The sequence below is a fragment of the Canis lupus genome, chromosome 5 (assembly GCF_048164855.1).
Source record: "Canis lupus baileyi chromosome 5, mCanLup2.hap1, whole genome shotgun sequence".
Lineage (NCBI taxonomy): Eukaryota > Metazoa > Chordata > Mammalia > Carnivora > Canidae > Canis > Canis lupus.
Window position 1 is genome coordinate 19,107,974 of NC_132842.1, and position 19,502 is coordinate 19,127,475.

General features: G+C 41.3%; 1 protein-coding gene across 13 annotated transcripts in view; it reads right to left on the reverse strand.

Annotated features, from left to right (window-relative positions):
• CACNB2 (calcium voltage-gated channel auxiliary subunit beta 2) overlaps nucleotides 1-19,502 on the reverse strand; it is a 374,475-nt gene that overhangs the window by 39,819 nt on the left and 315,154 nt on the right. For all 13 annotated transcript variants that reach the window (XM_072825623.1, XM_072825624.1, XM_072825626.1 and 10 more), the window contains 2 exons: nucleotides 2,836-2,958; nucleotides 517-653 (listed from right to left, as the gene is read on the reverse strand). In XM_072825623.1, the coding sequence (XP_072681724.1) occupies nucleotides 517-653; nucleotides 2,836-2,958 (260 nt within the window). The remainder of the gene's footprint in view (nucleotides 1-516; nucleotides 654-2,835; nucleotides 2,959-19,502) is intronic.

The following is a 19,502-nucleotide window of genomic DNA, read 5'->3' on the forward strand; positions in this document are numbered from 1 at the left end:
TTAATTGTTATCTGTGAAGGCAGTTTTAACTGGTTTCACCCTGGGTTTCCCTTTAAGGGCTTAGCAGTGGGTAGAACTGAAAATTGAGTTTCCCAAGTGAAGACGAAACTAACGGATCATGAGACTTGCTTTTTGCCTGGTGATGTCTAAGACCATCATTTCTAAAATGCCTCCCTGCCTCGCCAGGCAGCTACCGACACTGGGATTAGTCACCAAGGTTGCTCAGTGCAAGAATGTTTTCAGTAAGAGTTTAGGACCTGAGAATTTCCTCTGCATTGTTGCCCCAATTTAATACTTTATTATTAATGAGAACAGTTAATATGATGTTCTCCCAAATAAGATGAAAATGAGATGCTGGGATGAAGTTTTTAAAATGCACGATTTGTGATGCCATCACTAAATTGTATCGCCAGTCTGCTTTTCAACATATAATAAAGACGGTGGAACACAGAAAACAAGAAGACATGAATGATGGTATAATCTGGACTTTGATACAAATACTCAATATTCTCCTACCTGGAGTAGAATTTCCCTTGCTTGGCTCTCTGTTCATGCTGTAGCCTCATATTTTCTAGTTTCACTGGGCTTGGAATGAATCCGATTTCACAGCCTTCTTTCACCAATCGCCCTATCCACCAGTCATTGTTAAATTTCTAAACACAAAATCAAATTTGTTTGCGGTCAGTGCACAGAAGGTCATGTCTTCAGATTGTTTTTCTTCTACATTAACTATCTTCAATGGAAAGAAATATTATAGCAGTTACAGTTAACTATGCCTCAACATCACGACTGGAGAAACTCTAAGGGTTTCGTGGTTGACCATGTAAGAGTGAAGTACTGTCAACGGGGTCAGCAATCCACTGGCAATCCATTTTCTTTCTGTTTCCTGCTACTTGCTTTGAGAGTAGCCTGATTTCCAATGCAGCTTCTGTAGGATCAACTCCCCTTGTTCAAAGACGCACAGCCCTTCTTAGCAAGAGACCATTAGGAACCAGGGAGTGTTACAGAGTCCTCTTCTATAATCAGATTACTTAAAAAATATTAAGAGACAGTATCCACCATTTGCTTCGACGTGGATGGAACTGGAGGGTATTATGCTGAGTGAAATAAGTCCATCGGAGGAGGACAAACATTATATGGTCTATTCGTTTGGGGAATATAAATAATAGTGAAAGGGAATAGAAGGGAAGGGAGAAGTGGGTAGGAAATATCAGAAAGGGAGACAGAACATGAGAGACTCCTAACTCTGGGAAACGACCTAGGGGTGGTGGAAGGGGAGGTGGGCGGGGGGTGGGGGTGACTGGGTGACGGGCATTGAGTTTGGCACTTGACAGGATGAGCACTGGGTGTTATTCTGTATGTTGGCAAATTGAACACCAATAAAAAATAAATTTATAAAAAAATATTAAGAGACAGATATACTGAAATCTACCTGAAATATCTTGTGCTAGAGCAAAATGTCCCTTTGTATGAACAAGTTTATAATTACCATGGTACGCTGTTCACAGGATTTCTCCACTCATGTGATGCTGATAATTTCTCTCTTGCAGGTAGAATATTTCTCCTAAATCTTTACGATTTAGTTTTACTTCTCCCAATTGACTAGTATCTTTTCAGTCTGTTCTTGAACATTTCAAAGAAGACTATCCATTTTATTTTTATTTTCCTTCCACAGTAGAAAAAAGATCTCTCCTTAAGCATCAGCCATCAGGAGGGGACCTTGGGTTAACCCAACTTTGTATTGTAAAGTCAGATTCCAGGCATGCCATCATTTCTGACAACTTCTATCTTTTCTTCCCAGCCAATATTTCATATCTCTTTCTAAAAGTTAACAAAATGGTAGGCTCTAAATTCTCTAGGCTCTTTTTTTTTCTTACTTGTATAAAAACATGTTTGAGTTGAGGCTAAAAGTATACCTGTCTACCTCTTTAATGAATGAAGTTTTAGAGTGTGGATTTATTTTTTTAAATACATTTTTATTATTTGTGTCTAGTCAGGCTCTTTTAATTGGCAGTCATCACCTCCTTCACCTACAGCCCATATCACACAGTAAGCATGAAATTTATATGTGTGCCTCATGACATGTCATCCCCCAGATGCAAGTCAGTCCACTTGTCATTCCTGCAGGTCCAAGGAATTCTCATACTCACACACTGAGAACGTTATTCAGGGGGAATTTCTGTTCTTTTCATATGATGTTCTGCACAGCAGGGATTTGATAAATGTTGACTCAAAATAAACCTTAATTAAGGGTGAATTTTTTCAAGGTATGGATAAGAGTCATTGTTAACTGACAGGTGGAGACTTCTGGCATTGAGAGAAAGGAAGTGTCCTGCTATCTGCTTCCTGCCTCAGTGGCCCCAATTCCTACCATTCTCCTTCCACTGCAGACATTTACCACTGAACGAGGCCCAGGGCATTTGGGTGGTCTGCGTTCAGGCATTGTCAGCAGAGAGGAGAGATCATGAATTCTAGGTATTATTATTAACCTTTCCCAGATGGTTAAATGTGAGACGTGGGAAAACAACACAGAGCCAAGGTTAAAAATACAAAGAAAAAGTACAGGTTATGCACAAAAAAGGATCATCTACTCCAGTAATTCCCAATTTCTGGGTCACAGAGCCCAGGGGAGACCTGAAGTTACTGCAAGAGGCCTGTGACTTCTTTCTTCTTTAAAAGGGTTATATTTATATTAGAAAAGGTTGAGAGGCACTGCATTCGTGTGTGTTATACAAGTGCAGCTATATGCAAGGCTATTTCATGGCAATGAGAGAGAAGAAATGATGTTTCAAGGTGAAAACCCATGCAGGTAGAAATTCAAATGCTTTTCCTTACTTCCTTAACATGCAGAAAATCTTTTGCTTCGAAGGAGATGGCCATGCCTGGCACTGGGACATCATCTTCATGGGCTGCACTATAACTAACATTTGTCCGAACAGCAAATGCAACGGGCTTTGTCTGAAGAGGGAAAAGAAAGGGAAAAACAAAAGTTAAAAAACAAGAAACAACAGAGTTCCTCCCTTTCCTCTCCATGATACCAACAGGAGCCGAGTATCTATTGTCATCATTTTTGTTCTTCCACCTGTGTTCTTTATCACAAAACAGCTTATTATTATTCATGACATGTGAAATATTCACACTCTGAGCCACATGGCACCCATTTGTGAAGTAGGAAAAGGCCACTGTTCTTTTTGAAAGCACTACAAATAATGAAGGTGAAGATGAAGTATGGGAACTTGGGTTTAAGACATAACAGCTTGTAACAACTGGAAATCAGGACACACACACAGAGGCATAAAATGCCCTGTTTTTCTTCAGTCTCAGTGAAAAAGACTTAGTAACCACCACCACCACCCCCAAACAGCTACTTTAATGAATAATTAATAACATAATTCTAGGAAGTACAGTGTTTGGAGTGAAAAAAGCCAGAGAATATATCTAATTCATGGCTGCAGGGCATTATGAAATCAATGGCCTTCAATTCTTTTTAAAGACTGATTTATTTATTTTAGAGAGAGTGCGTGCACAGCGGGGAGGGCACAGCGAGAGGGAGAGAGAGTTTCAAGCAGACGCCACACTGAGCATCGAGCCTGATACAGGGCTCAATCTCATGACTCTGAGATCACGACCTGAGCTGAAACCAAGAGTTAGAAGCTTAACCAAATGAGCCACGCTGGAGCCCCATCAATGATCTTTTTTTTTTTTTTAATTTTTATTTTATTTTATTTATGATAGTCACACAGAGAGAGAGAGAGAGAGAGAGAGAGAGAGAGAGAGGCAGAGACACAGGCAGAGGGAGAAGCAGGCTCCATGCACCGGGAGCCCAACATGGGATTCGATCCCGGTCTCCAGGATCACGCCCTGGGCCAAAGGCAGGCGCCAAACCGCTGCGCCACCCAGGGATCCCAATGATCTTTAATTCTATTATTTTTCGTCCTTGAGTTTGGTCAGCCATTGAACATGACGTTATGAGTTGAGCCATCCTTCATTATTTGATGCTTTGCAAATTTACAGGTTAAGTATTTGTCCTCTATCTAGGCAATTCCTATTTATCTACAAGGTGAAAAAACAGATAAGCAGAGACATGATAAAAAGAGGTATTATCTTAACCGGCATTGTGTTTCTTCACATTGTGGGTATGTGGACCTTTTCTGAGCAGTTTCTCCCTACTAAGGGAGCACTTCTTTGACCTGGCTTGTCAGGGAGGAAAAACAGCAATTTGGAATAAGAGCCCATCTTTTTTTTTTTTTTTTTTTAAGATTTTATTTATGAGAAAAAGAGAGAGAGAGAGAGGGGGGGGTGCAGAGACATAGGCAGAGGGAGAAGCAGGCTCCATGCAGGGAGCCTGACGTGGGACTCGATCCCAGGGACTCCAGGATCACGCCCTGGGCCGAAGGTGGCACTAAACTGCTGAACCACCCAGGCTGCCCAAGAGCCAATCTTTATTTCCAAATTTTCCACAGTTAATCTGTTCTACAAGATTGTTGTCTGGGTTGAGGAGTGAGCTAAGAGCCATGAAGTCACTCAGATCTACCCACAATATGCAGACTGAGAAAGGCTACCACATTCTGGATGAGGGCACAGTAGACATAAAATGGACATAAGTATATGAAATCCAGTTCTTGGTATCCACTATGACCTTTCGTGACATAAAAGGTCCTCTTCCTCAAATGGAAATAGGGACTTTAAAAAGAAGAAAAAGGGGCACTTGGGTAGTAGCTCAGTAGTTGAGCCTCTGCCTTTGGCTCAGGTTGTGATCCCAGGGTCCTGGGATTGAATCCCACATCAGGCTCCCTGCAGGGAGGATGCTTCTCCCTCTGCTTATGTCTGTCTCTCTCTCTGTCTCTCGTGAATAAATAAATTCTTTAAAAAAAATAAAAGAAAGAAAGAAAAAAAGAGTTGCTCGTAGTTCCATCACTGAAATACACATGATCCTTGATAGAGGGATAGTGCTTCCATTTATTTCTCGAAATTTCTTTAAATATAATAGATTTTACTCCCACAGCTATAATCATATTTCATTTTTTATCCAGTTTTTAAAGTAATATACTATTTCTTCTTGTGATATGCTTTTTAAATATACCACTTAAAATTATTCCACTCATTCACCTTTTTTGCTATGTAGGTTTATAATTTTTTTCACGATGATAAAAATTCTACTTTGAAAAATCTTTATACGAAAAGCCTCTTTCTATTTAGACTTCTTTCCTTGGGACAGATTCCCAGAGGTAGCATGAGTAAGCCATGAGTTATCAAGACCTTTTTAAATTCTATTCCAAACTACTGTCCAAATGGGCTGCACCATTATAAACGGCAACCAGCAGTATATATGATGGTGCCCTTTAAAAGAAGATGTAGTCTTAATCAGACTTGGTTTTACTGCTAGAAATAGGATTTTCCTGAATAGAGCTTTCCATTATTCAGGACAGTTTCTGATCACCAAAATGTAGATCTGAGATCTTTTTATTTTTTTAAATTTATTTTTATTTTTTTAATGTTAGCATGGTCTCTCATTTCCCTTAAGGTCTTTTATTCCTTGAAGGAAATAGAGTTTAAGTGTGGCGTATGTGTTTTCGTCACTGGAAGACCTACATTTTGAATGTACAACTCTACAGAGGATCCTATGAAAAATCTCATGTCTTTTATGCATTGACTTTTCAAAGACTAGAGTTGCAGCAAGAGTCAACACTGAAAAAACAAAAAAGCTGAAGGTGTGGTGAAGGCTAGTGTGGAGTAATAGGGGCCACAGGTAATAATTTTATGTTCTGACAGTCTAAGACATTAATATAGAACGTTCCTCTTTCCTTTAAAAAATTTTTTTTTAAAGATTTTATTTATTTATTCATGAGAGACACACACAGAGAGAGGCAGAGACACAGGCAGAGGGAGAAGCGGGCTCCATGCAGGAAGCCCGATGTGGGACTCGATCCCGGGGTCTCCAGGATCACACCCTGGGACGAAGGTGGTGCCAAACTGCTGAGCCACCCAGGGATCCCTTGTTCCTCCTTCCTTGACTCACATCCTGTGACCAATAATGCCAGCATCAGATGTGGAGCTGTACCCGGAATCAGCAGTGTACAACACAGAGAGAAGAAAGAACTGCAGAATCCGGTCCCTCAGTGTCTCTACTCCAGGAACCATATTTCTAAAATTAGAATGGACAACAGTGAAAGTGAAGAGGAGAAAAAGGGGTTTTATCAAGATAAGAGAGCCTACCCGCTAGAGAGAAAGACCCTAGATGTGAACCAAAGGGGCCAAATGACGGTGTAACCTCTGGTTCCTGAACCCACCTCACCTCTAACTCAAGCAGTGGGTCTACTACGTGGAGGACATTTTCCGCATCAATTCCATTCGTATGGACCTAAGAACAGGGCATTTTAAATGGTCCAGGACTTGAATTCTGATTCTGCCATTTACCAGGTGAGTGGCCTGGACATTTTTTTTCACCTCCTCTGAGCAATGTTTCCTTGTGGTTAAAGTGAGAGTAATAACAGCAACATGGCAGCATGATTATGAGATTTCAGAAAATGCATGTCACCTAGTTACAGGGAGTCCTGCCATTCTTGACAGTGTGCATGGACCTCAAGGGCATTATGCTAAGTGAAATAAGTTAGACAAAGGCAAATCCCATATGATTTCACTTATATGTGGAAGCTAACCACCACTGCCCCACCTCCCCCCAAAAACCCAAACTCGAAAAAAAAGTATGCAGAAGGCCAGGCCAGTGTTTGGAATAGAGGGTGCTCAATAAATGGCAAGGTGCCTGGGTGGCTCAGTTAGTCAAGTATCTCTCGGATTTGGCTCAGGTCACCGTGTCAGGCTCATGGGACTGAGCCCTGTGTCAGGTTCTGTGCTCAGCATGGAGTCTGCTTGAGATTCTTTCCCTCTCCCTCTGTTTCTCCCTCCTGCTCTCTCTCTCAAATAAATAAATAAAATCTTAGAAAAAAAAAAAAAAGAAAGAAATGGGCACTTGCTATATACCATAATAAATACCATACCTAAATGAATGTTTGCCCCAATTCACTCATCTTTTCAGGTCCCAAACATTTTCCTCTTTGCTCTTCCAATGTCACGCTCCTCAGACCAAATGAGTTAAGATAGTTGAGTACCTGCCATATGACACAGTGTAACATAACTATTACATTCAAGATGTTTTTCTCCAGCGCAGATTCTTTCATATGGTCTTGGCCATGAGAAAATGGTAACGGCTTCCCCATGCCTGTTTTGCTTCCACTGTCCTATCTCTTAGATTCTGATTTTCTTCCAGTCCTCAGTCCCAAAGGCTTTTATTTTTTTAACCAACTTGAAGTCTCAAGGGAACATGGGACCTAAGGAATCTTTGAATGTCTATCACGTGAAACAATTTTCTTATCAAACATACCCTGTTTTCTGCTGACACCTGCATTTCTGGCCTGCTGGCGATAGGGTCCTCACAGGACTTCCTTCTTTCCTCATTTGAGCCTCTCGGCCTCGTTCCCACTAACGCATGCACTTTCGGCCTGGAAGCCTGCCATGTTTTTATGGTTTTTCCAATGTCACTTCTGTAATCAGGGCTCTGGGATGTGCTTCAGTGGATCTCCACTTCACACCCATGAGACCCGGGATAAGAATCTGTGGCTATACTGAGTTTTGGGGCATTTATGTTTGGATGTTTGGAGGCCAGCCACTATTTATTATTATTATTATTATTTATTTTATTTTTTTTTGCTCCCTTCCTAAGGTAAGGCCAAGTCCTGAAAAGTCCTGGGGACACCAGGACAGAGGAGACTGGTGACCGATGAGCCAGAGCTGTCACACATGCTGGGCCCCTGAGGGAGGCAAGGCTGGGCCAGGTCTCAGAAGCAAAAGTAATGGTGCGCTACGGGGAGTGGGCTTTACTGTGGGTCCTTTGCCCACTCTCCAACCCCAGGGCCTCACAGATCTGCCTGAGAGATTCATAGCCAGAGAGGAAGGTAGGGAAGCAGGGCAGAAAGCACACATCTAAAGGCAGTCCACAGCCCTAGGTAGGGTCCTAGCGGGAATACTGTGGCATGGGACTTAAATCCCAACTAAGAAGGAGATTTGGAATCACCCTCCTCCACAGGATCACTGGGATAATAAGGATCACATGGTCTCTCAATCAACTGAATTCCACTTTCTTTTGACCTCATTAATAGCCTAAGAACTTTATTTCTCAGGCCAGTGCCATAGTTGGAGTCTATCGTTGCTGTCTCCTTATACCTGGGTTCCTGGCTAACTTGTTTTTTGGAGGTCACATGAGTTGGAAGGCACATGAGGCTGTGGAGGTCACATGAGGTCCTACAAGACTCTGCTTCTCACTCTCCTACACCCAGGTAACAAGGCTGATGGATTCTTTTGCCTTTGTTGGTACCTTCTATCTGGCATATGCTCCATAGTGTGCCAGAGAGGTTGATGAACCCCTCTTATTTTGTGGTTCCCTTTTTGGCACACAGAATCAAAAGTCTGCTCCACTTCAGCTTGTGAGCTAAAGATCAACAGATTCTTCACTTAGTAAGTACCAATTTGTACAAGAGTAGAGCATTTCATCCTCCAGTTTATGCAAAACTGCTTTTGAAAGATTGTGCCACTTCACTACCATATCTCTGATCTGTTTTCAAATGTTTGAAAAGGGGGATGAATAAATAATACAAATGTAAAGCAATTCCTATTCTTCTCTTCCAAGTCCTTCTTCATCTTGTGCACAGCACGACTTATAATCAAATTATAAGAGCTACCACTGTGGGACGTCTGAGCAGTGTGTTGTGTATTATGCAGGCTGGCACCCTTCATTTAATGCCAGCAACAACTGGTTCTCCCAGATGAGGCTTAAAAAAGTCCTCCTAGGCCACAAATAATGGAGGTGATATTCAAACCCAATGATCTCAGTCTAAAGCCTGAGCTTTCTGCAGCCCTAGGCTGCCTTTCATTCAAAGTGGTACACTGACGGCAATTTTAGAGCACTCAAATGTCTGTGTAGAAATTCCAAACACTTGAAAATTGTACTTTACAAAATGCTCACACATTGGTTGGGACAGAAAGAGGTAAAAAAAAAAAAATCAGGCCAAAGTCTGCCTTGTAGTGTCATTGAGTCCATTTTTAAAAAACTGATAACCCTGAGCAGATTCATGGGCTAGAACTATGAGGCGCCTGGGTGGCTCAGGTCATGATTTCAGGTCTCTGCTCAGCAGGGAGTTTGCTTCCCTCTCCGCCCCTCCTCCTGCTTAGACTCTCTTCTCTCGCAAATAAATAAAATCTTAAAAAAACAAACAAACAAACAAAACTACAGGAATTTACTGTAAAGGTCATATATTTCTGCCTCTTTGCTCTTGAATCAATTTGTGGTCCAATAAATCAATAACGCTGTCAAATCATGATTTTTGTTTATTTGTATACGGCTTTTCTTTCTTCTATTTCCCATGACATACAAAGCTCTATTTCATGCAAAGAGAATTGAGAGGGATGCCTGGGTGGCTCAGCGACTGAGCATCTGCCTTCGGCTCAGGGTGTGATCCTGGGGTCCCAGGATCGAGTCTCACATCAGTCTCCCTGCGTGGAGCCTGCTTCTCCCTCTGCCTGTCTCTCTCTCTGTCTCTCTCTCTCTCTTTCTGTGTGTTTCTCATGAATGAATAAGTAAAATCTTAAAAAAAAAAATACATGTGGTTTCATGACTTCCAAAAGTGCCACGAAGGACTGTGCATAGGGAGGATCGAGAGACCACAGCTACTGTATCATCATACAATGTGTTATATATGTGAGGAATATACTATAAAGAATATATACATAAGGAAATTATAATATATTTACTATATTGGAAAGGGCTAAGAAAAAGTCATGCAAAATTCCTTATGATAAAATGTTTCCTGGCCTAACATTAAGGATTTTCACTGGCCTTACAGTTAATTTGGAAGCATTCTAACTTTGCAAGTTTATTATTTTTGGAAAGGTTCCTTTTTCTGTGTCCCTTTCTCATGGCACCTGCTGCTGTATCACCAAGGATTCTTTGGCTTCGATCATGGCAGGACGGGGAGCTTTCTGTCAGTTTAAAGTCTCTGGGTGGAACTCCCCTGACGATGACCACACGTAGTTATAAGTACAGCTGAATGCTGAAGATCCAAACCACTTGGTTTCACCATTGCCTGCCCTAGGCCCAAGCCAGCACCACTAAAGTCCGGCTTATTGACCCAAAAGGATGACCCAGCAATATCTCAACCTTTCCAAATGTTCCTTCTCCTCCTCCTTGATGCTCCCGTTCTGACTCATGGCCTCTAGCATCCCTGAGCAGTCATCATGCCGTCATATGCTGTACTGCGCTGAGAGATGGATGCCAGAGTCCACTTATGCACAGGCATGTACAAGAGCCCATCTAGCAGGTGCAGGGGGGTGTTCGCGGACAGCTCAGGGGCCACAGGACTTGCTTTTTCACACAACCAAAGGAAGCTGTGTTAGTGCTCTAGATGCTGGGCCTGTGCAAAGCCACAGCTTCCTGTCAGAGTATATGTTTGAAGTTTAGCACAGGAGCCAATTTTTATATTTTTCACAACCGTCTGGAATCACTAGACCTAAGGCTATCAGGACATGATTAGTGTAAGTAGAAGATAATTAACTTAAAAAATTTGTTTCAGTCCACTTCTGGGAATATGTCCAAAGTAGACAAAAACACTATGTTGAAAAGGTATCTGCACTCCCATGTTCGTAGCAGAATTATTTACAAGAGCCAAGCCAGGGAAACAACGTAAGTGTCCATGAACGGATACATGGAGTATTATTCAGCCATAAAAAGGAGGAAATCCTGCCATTTTGTGACAACATGGATGGACCTTGAGAGCATTATCCTAAGTGAGGTAAGTCAGACAGCAAAGATAACATATGATCCCACATCTCAAAAAAACAAAGAATCTCAAAAAAACAAAGCAAAACAAAAACTTTTTGGTCATAAAGTAACTGTAATAAAACAGATGACAGCAAGTTTATGGTACCATTTCTAATTTTCTTCCTAAACAACAACCTAATGGCATTAATAATGAAACCAATCCTGTTAATGAATACAACAAAATGTCAATTAAAAATGTGCTAGCAGTAGAATACCTACTGTTAAAAAGCAGAATAAAATTCACCCCAAACTTCTGATCATGATTAATAAGAGTTACTTGATTTTTCATGCATTGATTTCTTCTTCTTCTTCTTTTTTTAAGATTTTATTTATTTATTCATGAGAGACACACAGAGAGAGGCAGAGACACAGGCAGAGGGAGAAGCAGGCTCCCTGCAGGGAGCCCGATGAGGGACTTGATCCCAGGACCCTGGAGTCACAATCTGAGCCACAGGCAGACAGACGCTCAATAGCAAGGTAGGGTTTTTTTTTTCCCATTTTCATTTTGAAACTGTTGATATCTAATAACATAAAAAATCCATAGTTTATGTTTTAATGTCTATAATGGATTCGTCTAAATATTAACTACTCTCCACTTGCAATATTTTTAAAAGAAACTTAAAGAAAAGTATGACCCAAATATCTATTATGAGACTATAGAAAAGAGCTTAAAAATCAAATTGGATTTTTTATCTATTTTCTTTTTCTTTTTTTTAAATCTATTTTCTTGTGGTACATTATCATTTCCTATAAAACCTGCTATACTCTTCCATAATTAAAAATGACTCAAATGGGAGGATCACCAATGAGTCGTACACAGGAAATACTCAGGAACTGAAGAGATAGTAATGTACTTTCCAGAATAACATCACAGCAGTTTTGTTTTTTACATATTAATACTTCAGTGTCCAGTTATCCTTTCCTGTAGAACTTCTCAGTATTGTTTTGCGACTTTCAGTGACAATAAAAAATCCTTCACATACAGAATGAAAATCTTCAACTTTGATTCCTTATATATACAGGCAAAAGATTGTACAGCATGTTGTAAAAAATAATCTTGCCTTGAGTCTTACCAATCATTGAACTTTAAAAAAATACTTGCTTAATTTATTACAAACTACCAAGGGTAGGCTGGGAATTTTTTTTTAATGTTTTATTTACTTATTTGAGAGAGAGCATGCACGAGTGGACAGAGAAGCAGACTCCCCATTGAGCCGGGAGCCCGACACAGGGCTCAATCCCAGATCCCAGGACCTCTAAGATCATGACCTGAGCCAAAGGCAGATCCTAAATCAACTGAGCTACCCAGGCACCTCTGGGAGTTCTTTAATAGCAAAATATATCAAGCCATAGTGATAAAAAAAAAACGTAACTAATTATGTATTCTGATCACTGAATATACTGACTTGGACTGAATAAACATATCCTCAGATTTGCTTCAAGATAAAATTTACATATGCAGCAGATTTGAGAAATTTCAAAGTTCTTCCCTAGAATTGATTCCCTTAATGAATATTTATAAGAACATGTTTACTATCTTGAGTCCCTGCCGTCACCCCTCACATGGCTTATTTTGTATTCTAGTAGAGGTGATATCAAATAACAAAGTAGAAAAAAAAAAGTTGTGTGAGTAGAGGGGGATGAAGGGGATGAAGGGTGAACAGGCAACATGAAATGGGGTGGTTAGGATAAAGCTCTTCAGAGTTCTCATCCCTTATTATTTGTGTATCAGGCACCATTCTGGAATTGAACAGTAGAAACTAAGATTCTCATGCCCTCTAGGAGCTTAAGTTCCAGAGAGGAGAGACAAAGCATACATAACAGACATTGTGGGCAATGTATGTGTTCGAAGGAATGCTGTGGAAAAAGAAAAATCCAAAACAAGGTAAAGAAAGCCAGGGTACAAGGTGACAGGCAGGTGGCATTTGGACAGAAGCATGAAGTGGGTGAGCAAATGGAGGTATGTGAACTCCAGGTAAAGGAAACTGCCCCCACGGCCCTAATGTGGAAACAGGTCAGATATGTCCGAGGAAGACAGTCTGGCTGAATGGAGGGAAGCAAGGAAGAGAACAAAAGGTGAGGTCAAAGCACTTAGGTTTTATGTGGCTTTTCAGGTCACAATTGAGATGTTCAGCTTTTACTCTAAATGAAGTAAGTCCCTAGAGGGTTTTCAGCAGCAGTGATGCGGTCTGACATGTTCAAAGTACTATGGTGGCTGTTAACTGAAAAGTGACTTTGGGAGCCAGAACAATTAGGCAGGAAAAAGAAATAAGGGACACCTGGGTGGCTCAGTGGTTGAGTGTCTGCCTTTGGCCCAGGGTGTAATCCTGGAGTCCCAGGATCGAGTCCCACATCAGGCCTGCTTGGAGCCTACTTCTCTCTCTGCTTGAGTCTCTGCCTCTCTCTCTCTCTCTCTCATGAATAAATAAAATCTTAAAAAAAAAAAAAGGAAATAAAAGGCATCCAAACTGGAAAGGAAGAAAAGAAGTAAGATTGTCACGACTTGCAGAGGACATATTATATAGAAAGAACCCCAAAGACTCCCCCCAGAAAACTGTTAGAATTGATAAACAAATTCAATAAAGTTGCAGCATACGAAACCAATCTACAAAAAATCTGTGGTAGTTCTATGTGCCAAGAACTATCAGAAAGAGAGATTAATAACTTTACAAATGTATCAAAAAGAATAAAATACCTAGGAATAAATTTAACCAAGGAGGTAAATGACCCAAATGCTGAAAACTATAAGCCACTGATGAAAGAAATCGAAGAAGATACAAATAAATGGAAAGATATCCCATGCTCCCGCTGTGGAGGAATATTGTTAAAATGTCCATATTACCTAAAGCAATCTATAGATTCAATGCAGTCCCTATTAAAATTCCACTGGTATTTTTCACAGTAGAAATGTGATTTAGATTTCTATACCTAATCTATAAATTAGATTTATAAATCTTAAAATTTATATAAAACCATCAAAGACCCTGATTAGCCAAAGCAATCTGGAGAAAAAAAGAACAAAGCTGGAAGCATTATGATTTCAAACTATATTATAAAATGATATTAAAAGTATAGTACTGTATTGGCATAAAAATAGACACATAAATCAGTGGAACACAATAGTCCAGAAATAGATCCATGCATACGTACATGGTCAATTAATTTATGACAAAGGAGCCAAGAATATTCAATGAGGAGAGGGCAGTCTCTTTAATAAATGGTGTTGGGAAAACTGGACAGCCACATGCAAAAGAATGAAACTGGACCACTGTCTCCTACCATACACAAAACTTAAAATTAATATCCAAAATTTATAAAGAACTCCAACTCAAGAGCAATAAAATAAAATAAAAACAATCTAATTTAAAAAATGGGCAGAACACCTGAACAGACATTTTTCCAAAGAAGACATCCAGATGGCCAACAGACATGTGAAAAGGTGTTATCATCAGGGAAATACAAATCAAAACTACAATAAGATATCACCTCATACTTGTCAGAATGGCTGGTATCAAAAAGACAAGAGGGACACCTGGGTGGCTCAGTCAGTTGTGTCCACTTTATATACTCAGGTCATGATCTGAAGGTCCTGGGATCAAGCCTTGCATGGGGCTCTCTGCTCAGTGGGGAGTCTGCTTCTCCCTCTCCCTCTGCCCCTTTCCTTGCTTGTATTCTCTCTCTCAAATAAATAAAAAAAATATTTTTTAAAAAGAGACAAGAAATAACAAGTATTGGTAAAGACTATAGAGAAAAGGGAACCCTCGTGCACTGTTGCGGGGAGGGTAAATTGGTGCAGCCACTGTGGAAAACAGTATGGAGTTTCCTCAAAAATTTAAGAAGAGAACTACCATATGATCCAGCGGCTGCACTCCTGGGACTCCAAGCATTTACCACAGCAGCAGGTATATACATAAATAATTGTTAAAGGGCTCAATTAAGGGATTGCTTTTTTTCTGTTAGAGAAATCAATTATTTAAAAAAATTTTTTAATAATAAATTTTTTATTGGTGTTCAATTTGCCAAAATACAGAATAACACCCAGTGCTCATGCCGTCAAGTGCGCCCCTCAGCGCCCATCACCCATTCACCCCCACCCCCCGCCCTCCTCCCCTTCCACCACCCCTAGTTCGTTTCCCAGAGTTAGGAGTCTCTCATGTTCTGTCTCCCTTTCTGATATGTTCTGTCTCCCTTTGTGATAGAGAAATCAATTATTAGGTGTTTATGCATTACCTACTCAATGCAAGGTTCTGCTACCATTGAGCTCAGGGCTAAGTCATTATGGGAGCAAAGTTACCTGATCAGGATTTTGTTTTATATGGTTAACACGCATGCATGGGCACACACAGAGAACCGTAGCACACATCTTTCTGCATATCAAGACTTTGATCACATTGGATCTGAGGCCTTCCATTAAGATATATGATTAGCAAACACCCATGGAGAGATATATCAAGTAAGAAGTCTCATATGAAAAACAGAGACCATATCAGAAATTTCAGTGAATTCCATTGTCCTCTGCAGCATGTACTCTTTCAGTAAGAACATTCTGGCTTCTTTTCCCCTAGTGAGGCTGCCTCTCCCTAGAACAGTGTCTTCAAAATGCATAACAACTCTTCCAAGTCGCTAGGCAAAGAGCCAGCATGAGAAAGTGCTGGATTTTATTTATTCTGCAGATCTCCTTCCTCACCTTAGAAGGGAGACTGCTTAGAAGTCATGTTCCACTAAGCCAGCATCTTCAAAAGAAAAGAAGTCTTTAATTTTACTACTGTTTAGTTTTATCAAGCATGATAACAGTATTTCTCAAGTTATTTGGAAGTTAATGGTATAATTCAGAAACAATTTTTACTTTATGTTCACTACCTTAAAACACACACACACACACACACACACACACACACACACACACAACCTGAAAGACTTGTCTTTTCTTCAGTTGCTATTATGGACTGAATGTGTCCCCAGGATTCAGACACTGAAGCCCCAGCTTCCAGTATAACTGCACTTGGAGGTAAGGTCTTTATAGAAATCAAGGCTCTAAAGCCATGGAACTGGTGTCATCCTGATAGGAGGAGGAGACACCACACAACACTCAGGGTGCATACAGAAGAAAGAAAGCAGAGGGAGGACATAGAAGGGGTTGCGAGCCAAGGAGAGCATCCTTGCCAGAAACAGACTTTACTGGACCATGACTGAAAACTTAGAGCCCCCAGAACTATAAGGAAATCCATTTCTGTTGTTGAAGCCTCATCATGTATAACACTCTGTTATGGTAGCTAAAGCAGATTAGCTTTAATCAAATCCATTGCTTTAACCAAATCCATATCATGGTTTATATTTCTAGCAAAAAGCACAACATTATCCTATATTATTTTGACATAAAAGTTATTCATAACCAAAGAGTTTCTTTACCCAAAATTTGGAGAAAATCTGGGAAATGTCAAGTCAAATACACATACTCAAACATTTCAACACACATTTACTTAACATCTACTTTGTTGGGACACCTGAGTGGCTCAATGGTTCAGCATCTACTTTGGCTCAGGGCGTGATCCTGGGATCAAGTCCTGCATCGGGCTCCCCACAGGGTGCCTGCTTCTCCCTCTGCCTGTGTCTCTGCCTCTCTCTGTGTGTCTCTCATGAATAAATAAAATCTTTAAAAAGAAGCCATTATATGCCTCTAAAAAAAAAAATCTACTTTAAGATTTTATTTATTTATTTGAAAGATAGAGACAGCACGAGAGGAGGGGAGGGCCAGAGGGAGAGGAAGAAGCAGACTCCCTGCTGAGTAGGAAGCCCCACGTGGCTCAATCCTTGGACCTGCGCCGAAGGCAGGTGCTTAACCAACTGAGCCACCGAGGTACCCACTCTACTTCATTTAAAATCCAACACTGTGTAGGTGAAAAGACAGGATGGTGCAGGACATGGGATCTCCTTCTTCAAGCCTGTAGAGACTCCAGCTGGGGAGCTGGTGCTTACCCCAGACCAAAGGCTTTTAGCAAGGGCAGTTGAAAAGTCTGGGTTCCTGGGTTATAGGTTCAAACATACTCACTTTCTCCTGCTGTTGGTTGGCTGTACCTTTCATATAGTTGCTCTTCCAGGTCCTGAATAATCATGTTCTATTTCTATTCTTTCTGTTTGTTTGCATCCTATACTGAACCTACCTAGCTGTCCCATTTCTTAGCTGGTTTTCTCCAAATTACAGCATTTCCTTTTTTCTTAAAGTGCAAAAATTAAAATAAAAAACAAATACAAAGTGTGGTGATGTAGGGTCACAGGGACCAGGCCCAACATTCTCCGAAGGGCCTCAGACGACAAAGTGCGGCCTGGAAACATCTAGAACCTATCACACAAGTGGTCTAACATGTTGCCATCAAGGTTCTGCTAAGTACCTGTATTCCATTGCAAGAAAAGGAATGAAAAAAATAAGACAAATCAGCAATGGTATCACTCCTAAAGTACTGCTTTGCATTTAAGTGGCTATAAAAATGTCTGTTCCATACTTAGAAAATGATCCCCTACGAAAAACTTCCCAAAAAGCATTCTAAACAAATGCAAGGGGAAGCCTTGACAAAGTACAGACTGACAAAGGCCGGGGGAGGCGGGGGGAGCGAAGGACAGTATTTTTTGGTTTTAATTCTGTAATCTTCACTTCCTTCTCCAACAGCTGTGGTCTTCCGTCTCCGCTAATTAGATCCCTCAGTTCTAGTGATCAGAAGTTATGCAAGTTTGCGTGTGTTATTGTTTATTTCACACCGAGTGCTTTGTTTTTCCCAAAAAAAACGGAGCGAACTATCTCTGCGACCAAAACCAAATTCCCTGACCAATTTTGGCAGGGAATAAATTAACACAGAAAGCTGTGGGTGTCAGGTTCCGAACGGGAGACCCTGTCTGACCCTCCACTGCTGGACCACTATCCAGAGGAAGGTTTTGTGGCCAACTGGCACCACGCTTGAAAGGGCAGACGGGGTCCAAAGGAGGAAAGCAGAAATCAGCTCTGCTGCATGAAAAAAATTCTGTAATAACTGACTAATGCTGAACACTGAATGGGTCACATCTTTAGATTTTTAGATACGAGGTTACCATTTGCACATCTACAATTAAACTCTCACAGTCACTTGTGTTAAAAGATAAACTGAGGTGTAAGAGAATCTTCAAGATTGTGTTTGACCAAACTCCGAGTCAAATGAGGCAGCACCAAAATCACCAGCGGTTGGGAGCACGCCACCAACAGGAGCTGAGGGAGAAGCTTGTATGGTGAAGACCAGGAGTGAGGCAAGGGAAGGGACTGGCTGCAGCTGAAGCCTAGCTGGCTATCGGTGATGGGCTGGTCTCCTGGATACAAGTGCATTTATAGGAATCGGCTCTGTCTCGGTTTTGGGGTGCTCTCATAGGTTTACCAAGTCATTAGAGTCACTGCAGTCAAATGGCCTCTCTGCTTAGTTACTTTAACCCTTGTGATAAGTCTAAAGACCTTTACCAAAGGCATTTCTAGTATCTGCTCAAACATCTTCAGTCAAGTCAGGGGTATTTCCACTTCCTTGTGGCCTTCTGTGAGTCAAAGTTTCAGAGAAAGCAGTTGGCTACTGAGTGGGAACGTAAGAAGCAGGGGCACTGACTTCCTTGAGCATATCTGTGGCAAGAGAAAGAGATCCTTCCTTGTCGTTTTTAACGCTCGTACCTGTCTACACCCACTGACTAAATAATAGGTCTTATTCAACCAACCAGTTAGATCACCTCTCAGTTCCCCCAGAAGCGGAAGCCGAGGCAGAGTGTGTACAGAGGAGTACATCCAGGGAACAGAAGTGAGAGACACAGTAAAGCAAAGAAGGAGGAGGGAGAAACTACGAGGGCACACTGATGACCTGGTGGCCACTAGGTATTGCCTTAATCCTCCTGGACCATCTCCTGAGAAGCCACACGAGCCATGTCTCAGGACAACCTGTCAGGAGGAGGATGTTACGTAGCCTCTTCCCTGATCAAAAGTGTGCTGGCTTTGGTGTGACTCTCCTGGGCTTCTGTGTACTCCGGGATAAGCTTGGTCACCGTCAACAGGCAAGGCCTGGAGTGGGGTGAGGTGACCAGGAAACGAGACCATGCAGATGGACTACCTTGGAGACGGGTCCAGCAAGAGGCAGGTAAGGCTGGGAGCATCTCGGGGGTGTGTAAGAGGTATCGACTTTTTTTTTTTTTCTTTACTATTTAAAATACACATTATCTTAGCCAGTTCAGGCTGCTGTACAAAGGGCCATCAACTGAGTGATTCATAAACAACAGAAATTTTTCTTCTCTCTTGCTCTACTGGAAGCTGGAAATCTGAGAGGAAGGTGCCAGCACGGTCAGTCTGGTGACAGCCCTCTTCTAGTGGTTGATTGCCACCTTCTCTTGTATTTTTTTTTCAAGACATTATTTATTTATTCATGAGAGACAGAGAGAGGCAGAGACACAGGCAGAGGGAGAAGCAGGCTCTCTGTGTGGAGCCCAATACGGGACTTGATCCCAGGACCCCAGGATCACGACCTGAGCCAAAGGCAGACGCTCAACCACTGAGCCACCCAAGTGCCCCTGCCACCTTCTCTCTTGTCATTTTATCCTCAATGTGGTAGAAAAGAGGGTAAGAGAGCTTCTGGGGTCC